This window comes from Acomys minous (genome assembly GCF_964271855.1).
Source record: "Acomys minous genome assembly, chromosome: 15".
NCBI classification, from domain to species: Eukaryota; Metazoa; Chordata; class Mammalia; order Rodentia; family Muridae; genus Acomys; species Acomys minous.
In genome coordinates this window covers 82360967-82369214 of record NC_140497.1, presented here as the reverse complement: position 1 = coordinate 82369214, position 8248 = coordinate 82360967, and the positions used below count along the sequence as shown (strand labels likewise).

Sequence of the window (8248 nt, the reverse complement as noted above, 5' to 3'; positions counted from 1 at the left end):
TCTTCTGTCTCATGAACTCATGACCTTGCCAGGGTAGCTCCTGTGTTTACTCAGTTTGCCTGGGCTTTCTAATTTAAAAGATTATTCAACCCCCTTTGGAATTTAAGTGCTTGTAAAAAGAGTTTGCAAGCTCAAGGAGCTCACCAGGAGTTGCCATCCTGAGTGGGATCCCAACATGCTAATGATTACCAAGACACCCACCCCCCCCCTTAGGAATTCCCCTAAAAGCCTTTAAAAAGAGCCTACAAACTCACCAGGGTCACCATCATGTCTGAAAGGAGACGCCAACCTGTTGGATCCTGTGGAATAAATGCTTCTTGTTGTTTTATGTTTAATAATTAAGGCAGTAAGATATAAGGTAATAAGTTATAATAAGGTAATAAGGTACCAGATGCCCAGATACTATGTTGTAGAGGAGTTTACTGGATGAGTGTGGGGGGGGAGGGGAGGGAGAAGGAAAAGGGGGAGGGGTACCCCAGAGAAAGACAGAGAGACAGAGACAGAGACAGGAAGAGTAAGAAGAGAGAGTAGAGAGAGACACCTCGTGGAGGGTCAGTTCTTTTATAGGGCTCAGGGCAGGGCCACGCCCCTGTGGCAGGTAAACAATGACATCACAGGTAGGCGGACTGAAGCAGAGCCCTAACAGTTTACGTACTATGTGAGTCTGGGGTCTTTTCTTCAGCGCGTTCTGGACCCTAACAGTCACTTAGACCAGGAATATAGATAGCATGGAACAAATTATGGAAGATTTATTAATTATCAGCCTTCTGCCCATCACAAAGATTACTGGGACCACAGCCAGGGGTGGGCGGCGGGGGGCACATTGAGCAGGAACATTGGGCATCAAGCAAATGAGAAGTCAATTGACGGAAAAAGATTAGAAGCCATTCCCCATGCTGCCAACATACAACCAATAGAGCTTGCCCAATAAGAGCTTGCAGTATGTGTATATGGGAGAGGAAATAGATGACCTGGTCCAGATAACTGGTCATGAGCCTCATGACCCAATGCTTTTGAGTATATATCTTTCCCCTAGCTCCCTAGCCTACCTCTTTTCTCCAGATTGGTATTCTCAAACCCAACTCCAATGACAGGGATTCAAGCAAACTACAGGAATCCAAAGCTTTCTCTCCAGCTTTGGGGAAGGCAGGAAAAGACAGCCGTGATTGCTCTTAATCCAGGAATATGGCATGGAAGAAATTACGGGAGATTTACGTGTTTATGGATGTGCATGCGCGATGTTGGAGGGGTGGGCACATGTGCCGCGATGAATGAGTGGGAGCCAGAGGACAGCTCTGGCAGAGTCAGTTCTCTCTAACCCCCTTAGTGTGGGCTCTGGGGATGAAACTCAGGTCACCAGGCTTGCATGGCAGAAGTGCCTCCACCTGCTGAGCCATCTCATCGGGGGCCCTTTGTATTTCTTTAAAAGCTGTTGGTTTTGTTTTGTTTGTTGTTTGTTTTGCTGTTGCTGAATATGTCTCTCATACAGTTCTTTGGCCTAGGACACAAGACCCTGGGTATCTCAGTAGGTACTCCCCAGACTCAGACCTCTACCTCCAGCACTGTGGCTAAGGTGGTCCCAGGCAATACCAATGTTCCCGTTTTGGTCAGGAGTCTCATTTCTCATCATGTGTGTCAGGGCAGGAGAAAGGTCTGAATACATCTCACTTCCGTATCCTGGCCAATTTTTGTCGGTCTTCAGCAGAGTCTACTTACTTTGTCTGTTTTCCCCATTCTTTTCCCTCACTTCGACCTACAGCCTTTTTGGCTTCATGGGCTGATGAAGAGGAGAGTCGGTCCTTAAAGATGGGTGGAAAAGGTTGCCATTGGCCGCAGGGGTATGTGGAGCAAGAATATAAGAAAGCATTAATGAGAGGCTGGAAAGATGGATGGCTTCAGTGGTTATAAGTACCCACCGCTCTTCCGGAGGATCCAAGTTCAGTTTCCAGCACCCATGTGAGACAGCTCACAACATTCTGTAATTCCAGCCCCAGGGGATGGATCCAGTGCACTCTTGTAGCCCCTACAGGCAAACACACACACACACACACACACACACACACACACACACACACACACACACACACACACACACAAATCCTTAAAATGTTTGTCTGGGGACAAAAACTGGACCACACTCTGCCTATATGGGATCAAAAAGAGATGAATTTGCAGAGAACATAGCCATCCGCTCAGGAAAGCCCTTCTCTCAGAAAAGGCTTCCGAAAAGACCACTTCTGAATGGCAGCCTCCTCAAAAAGCCCTACATCTGTGTTCTCCCTCCTTCTCTCCATAACTACTCCACACAGCGGAAGCCCAGAACTCAATAAGCCTTTTAAAGCCATGTGTGCACAAGTAGGGAAAGGCATAAGATTCTGGGGTCAGGGTCCCTCACCGCGACGCCCCCAACTTCAAGTCCTGCTGCTGTCGCTAGTAGCTTTGGATAGGAACGAGAAAAGCTGAGCCAACTAGAGGCAGTAGTTAAAACTCAGCAGCATTCGCCTTTGTTTTTGACCCTGATTGGTTAGTTGAGTTGTACTTGGGCAGGGATTGGAGGCCTTGACGTGTTTCTTAGGCCTTTCCTTCTCACTGCTGCCGAGCAGGGGGCGGAGTTGGGGGGGGGGGGCGTGTGTGTGTGTGTGTGTGTGTGTGTGTGTGTGTGTGTGTGTGTGTGTGTGTTAGAGCCCTGTAGGGCCCAGCAGAGAAAGCTAGAGAAAGGCAGCAGCAATGCTTTCAGTGGGAGGCAGCATCACCGAGGCTCCCTTGATTGTAGCCTCGCCCTCCTACAGGCCTCCTTCCTACTTGAACCTTTTCTGGGAGACCCTTGGCAGTGCTACCAAGGCCAGTGATCTGGACAGTCACAGATGTCTACTTTGGACCCTAGACTCCATGACAGCCTCAGAAAATTGCTCCTTCAACAGGAAACTAAGTGATACGGGAGAGAACCGCCAAGGATCATCCATTCACGAAGTGGGACATCACAGAAAGGACGACCCTGGCAGCTACCTGGGTAGTCTGCAGATGCTCACAGTCCTTACAAAAGACCAGGACGTCAGGAAGAGCCTTTCTGCCTGCTCTGATGCCCTTCGATCACCACCACCACCACCACCACCACCACCACCACCACCAGGTCTGAGCCCCTAGGACCAGACAGGCCTAAGCCCCTCCTCATCACTTCCGTCCCCCAAACACCCCACTGTTGACTCTCTAGGAGAAGAACCACTCCTGCTCTACAGTCTTTCCAACTTCAGTGTGGCTCCTGTTTCCCTTTGTGAACTAAATGGTTCAGATTCCTCATCTAAAAAGAGTGCAAAGGTTTTGACGTTTGCTTAGGTCACATTAAATAAGTAGTGTCTCTTAAAAAGCAAGCAAACAAACAACAAACCTGGGAGCAGGAGAAATGGTTCAGTAGTGAAGAATGCTTGTTTCTATCACGGGAGGACCTGAGTTCAGTTTCCTGCACCCACATCAGCTGGCTCACAACTTCTTATGACTTTAGCTCTTTAGGCCCCACGAGGCCAGTGCTGTAAGGACAAACATGCACACACATACACACACAGACGAAAACCAAAATGAATCTTTAAAAAATCTTTATAAATTCAGGGAGGAAGATTCAAAGACTCAGCATCTGTTTCTCTCCCAAAGCACATGACTCAAATTTGGATCAGACCTCCCTGCCCAGAAGCTATTGTGTTGACAGGAGCTCAGCTGCCTCCCAGGCCTCCAGGCCTTCAGTCTTCACTGCTGAGGAGACTCTCAATGTAGGCATCGAGCTCGTCGTCTGTGCTGATGTTTATGTCCTCCTGAGCCTTTTGCAGGAGTGCCCGAATATTGGTCCGCAGCTTTTGGAGTTTTTCCTCTGTTTCCTGAAGTTTTTTCTGGGAGATTAGCAGGCTCTCCTCAGAGGCCTTGGCTTGTGAGTTAGAACAGCTTCCGTAGGAGCGGCACAGATCCTGGAGGCCCACTTCATATTGCTTGAAGCACTCTTTTAGAGGGAGGGACAGCAGTTCTTCAGAATTCATAGCCCCCAGCTCCCTCTTTGAGATGGGAAAATTCAGAGGCATGAAATAGTGTAAGCAATTCCAAAGGATCTGGACCAGGAGGTCAACGGTCTTATTGCTGGTCTTGGCGTCGGTGGTGTCAGGTTCACTGCAAAAGCATTCAGTGGTGGAGGAGGCCTGCAGTGCCATCACCTGTTGGACCTGGATGTCCTCCTCTTCCTTACTGTCCTCTTGCTGCCTGTCAGTGCTCTCAAACTCTGAAGCTGGCTGCATCATCCATACATTGTCACTGCCTTTTTCCACCCAGCAGTCTCTTGGTGTGGTATCCGTGGGCACATCCTCAAACCTGACCTTCCACCATACCGCATTCTCACCCATCTCCACGGTTGTGACATGGCCCTTGTAGCAATCTTGATTCACACGGACCTCCACATAGAGCCCTTTATCTTTGGCAGCAGTGCTCAGGTCAGCTGCACTCTCCTCATCGCTGTCTAAGAGCTCACTCACTTGAATCTTTTCTTCCTTCACAGCAAACCTGGCCCGTTTGCACACCCCCTCCCTTCTCTCCCCAGCCTCTTCCTCATCTGAGACCTCAAGACCCCGCTTACGATCGTAAGGCACCAGTGAGGAGTTAACTGATGGGTCTGGCTTCTTAGCCACTGGAGTCTTCATGGCTTTGGGGGTTTCAACCTCCCAAAGGCTGTCGGATTTGGGGACTACAGATGGTGACAGGGGTTGTACCAGAGGAATGGGCTCCGGTACAGTTTGGACCAGGGTGCTCACTGGGTTTTGAGGTATCTCAGGTGGCTGAGGCAGCATGGCCTCTGTTTGGGCTGTGAAAGGAGGAGATTCTGGTTTGGTGTCAAAGAAAGAGGCCTTTTGGAGCTGTCTGAGTGGTCTAGGGGCGTGCACAGCCTGGGTTCGTCTTCGGGCATTCTTTTTCACTGCACGGGAAGGTGATCGAGGGCCTTGAAGTCTCTGAGCAGGACGTTTGATGGAAGGTCTGGTGGTCACTTCCAAGGGTAGCTGTTTCAGGTCGCTTCGGGAACGGATGGGCTTGGTTTTCTTTAGGGCCATCAGCTTCTTCTGCTGCCGGCGAATTTTCTCTGTCAGTTGCTTCCGCCTTTCTTCTTGTGTCTTTGGGGTCTTTTTTAATATCCCCAGAGGAATCTTTGGACTCAGTTCAGAAGCCTCGCACTGGTCCTGTTCAGGATCAGGGTTCATGGCACAAAACCAAGTTTCAGGGTAACCTTTTTCCACAGCACTTAACTGAAAGGGCAGGGTTCTCCACTTCAGACACAAGTCACACTGTATGGTGGTCGGGACTTGCATGGCCCTCTTGCGTTTGAAGTGTAGCTCATCAGATGGTGGTTGCTTCCAGTTGGTTGAGAGGTAGCCAAATTCATCCCAGAACTTAGTGATTCCACGCTGAGCAATGGCTATATCCTTCCAATACTGTGCCAGGTGCTCGCCCATTGCCCGCAGGAGGTGGCGGTACTCCTTGGCATCAGCAAAGTCTTGCTTGTTGTGTGTAGGCTCCAGGACTAGGTAGGGCACATTGATGACTCCAACAACCCCGCCACACACTTTGCCCTTTTCCAGCTGGGGGCCCACTTTCTCATGCATCTTGATCAGGCGGCTACAGTTGTAGATGTACATGCCGTCATGGTCACGGTGTGCAATATTGACACCAAACACGAAATTCAGTTCCTTAGGTTCTTTGAGTGCTCGCTTCTTGGCATCTCTGATCCTTTTCTTGACATCGGCTTCTCTTCGGAGGGTGATGGCTGTATTCTGGACGTGACGCAACATCACCCTGGAGTCCCGCGCCATGTCTCCGCCTATGTGCATTTCTAATGTGCGGGCTTTGCTCTCTGCTTCCCGAGCCTTCTCTTCAGCAAGCCGAGCTACCTGGTCTGCCTTCTTTACCTCTTGTTCTGCCCGGGTCTTAAAACGGCTGGATGTGAACGTGTACTTCCTGGGCTTGTACAAGCAGCAGGAGAGCTTTTTGGTCTGCACCTTGTGCCCATGAATGAAAATCCTCATCCGAGGATCGATATAAAGCACAGCAGCGTAGGCACTGAAGGAATACCACTCTGGCCTCATGGCCTCATGGGATACCTCTGCCATCCGAATATCTTTTGGGTTTGAGGTTATGTCCAGTTCCGGTTCTCCATTGTCCATGAGTTTGAGATTAAAAATGATGACTAAGGTTCCACTAGTCCCAGAAATCTTCATGAACTGGGCCATCACTTCTTCCTCGGTGTGGAAAGGCGAATACTTGTAGATGAGCTCAGTCTCGATGGCAAACTTCTCCACATTGTCTGTGACTGGCTCTTGTGTCTGGATATTCCAAGTGGGCAACGGCACTATCACTTCATCAATGCCTTCCTCCTCGTGAAAGGTTCGAGACAGAAAGAGGCAGCTCATGGTCTGTTCCTTCTTGGTGAAGAGGATAAAATCCTTCCCAATACGCATTGAGCCTGATTTCAGCCCGTTCCCGTACCGCCCAATCTGTGTAGACTCTGGGGTTCGTTTGGCTGATTTCCCAAACTGGATCACGCTGATGGCGTCGTTTGGGTCCATTCCTATTCCATTATCCAGAAAACAGAGCATAAATCCCCCTCGAAAGTCTTCTCGTTTTTCAGCATAAATATCTATTCGGGTAGCATCAGCGTCTCTTGCGTTATCAACCAGTTCAGCAAGAGCACCAAACAAAAATTCATGGGTGGTTGAATTTGTGTGTAGATATTCAAAGGTGAGTTGAGCCCGATTGAGACTGCTGTAATTGGTGTAGGCCATAACTCTAGTGAAGCCTTCAGCGTTACCCACTAAATGAGAAATCTACGTATAGGGCAGATTTTCTTGGGGTTTGCTCAGTAAAGGGTAGTAAAGTCCAGCTTCTAACTGATAGGTTATGTAGTAACTATCCAAAATACAGAGATATTTGAAACTAAGACTAGTTTCTTTCTTTCTCTTTTCTTTCTACCTTTTAAACGACTATGATGTAATTATTTGGGGGGAGGGGAGGGGAGAAAACAGCCTAAACCTGCATTTCTAAGGAAATTTGACTGTTAAGTTTCCTTAGTTCGTTTGAAACACCTGGGTCAAAAGTCGATGGTCCTCAACCACCCTCTGGTTGCTTTATCTTTACATTCTTCGAGCCATTTCCGGTTCTAAATTTTCTAATGAGAAGGCTTACCAATGTGGAAATCTAATTCCATCAGGAAAGTTAACTTTCACTTACTTCCTCACCACCAGAGACCGAACAATCCTTAAAAAGACGCTGTAGCGGAGGGCTCCTCCTTGACAACTGAAAGAGGTCCTTGCGGTTCCTTACCAGACTATCAAATCCAAACCCAGACTACCCAGTTTGATGTTACGCCACAATTACCACAGGGTGATGTGGGAAATGACCTCACAGTGGTCAACAGACCGACCCAAATCTCCTGTGGCGCGCTGTGGCCCTCCTCCACTCCCCTAGGTACTCTGGCCACTTCCTCCCTCCTCGTGGGGGAGAAGTGAGCCTCAGCTTTCGAGGCCGGGACTCAGGTGTATGACAGTGGCAGGCTCACCACTAGCCAGTTCACGCGAGCCCTGCCCGCTGCCGGCAGCTCCCAGAAGCCTTTGCTCTCCCAGTTTAGAACTGAAATTCAACGGCCGCAGCGCGCTGGGACCCACTGGCTGCCTCCTCCTCCTCCGTGGAGCGCTACCTGTCTGCTGGACTAGGACACTACCGTGCTAAAAAGTCCAGAGCGAGACTGGATTGTTAACACTGGGAGCTAGATGGAAGAAACAGCACAAATTCAGAGTTTGCTGCTGTGTCATCACTAAAGTTATCTCACTGTGTGCTTTTGTGTTGTTTAATGCTCACATCCCTGGGTCTTCTTTTATTAAACACCTTTTTATGTTATCCATATCACTATGTGCCACTTGTGTATGGATGCCTGCAGAAGCTGGCGGATCCTCTGTAGCTAGAGTCTCAGGCCTCCAAACCTTAGGTTCTGGGAATCAAAGAGAGCAGTAAGCCCTCTTAACCGCTGAGCCACCTCCCCAGGCCTTTATTAAATTCTTTGAACAAGGTGCCAAGAACATGGTTAGACTAGCACAGATGGCCACCAGTAACAGTGCAACCAAGGAATCTATTTTTGCTGTTTTTGGAGATGAGAGTGTCCCCATGTTTTTTTTTCAATTAGCCAATTTTTAATTAATACGGGTCACTCGCAGTGCTGGTTGTCCGGGAGATT

The 8248-nt window shown here is 49.0% G+C and overlaps 1 protein-coding gene across 1 annotated transcript; it reads right to left on the bottom strand.

Moving 5' to 3' along the window:
* Positions 1-3592: 3592 nt before the first annotated feature.
* Positions 3593-7614, bottom strand: LOC311584014 (ATPase MORC2B-like). Its single transcript, XM_084758035.1, has one exon. It carries the CDS (start codon positions 6801-6803, stop codon positions 3732-3734), a length of 3072 nt encoding a protein of 1023 aa, XP_084614161.1. The 5' UTR covers positions 6804-7614; the 3' UTR covers positions 3593-3731.
* Between the last annotated feature and the right edge of the window lie 634 nt (positions 7615-8248).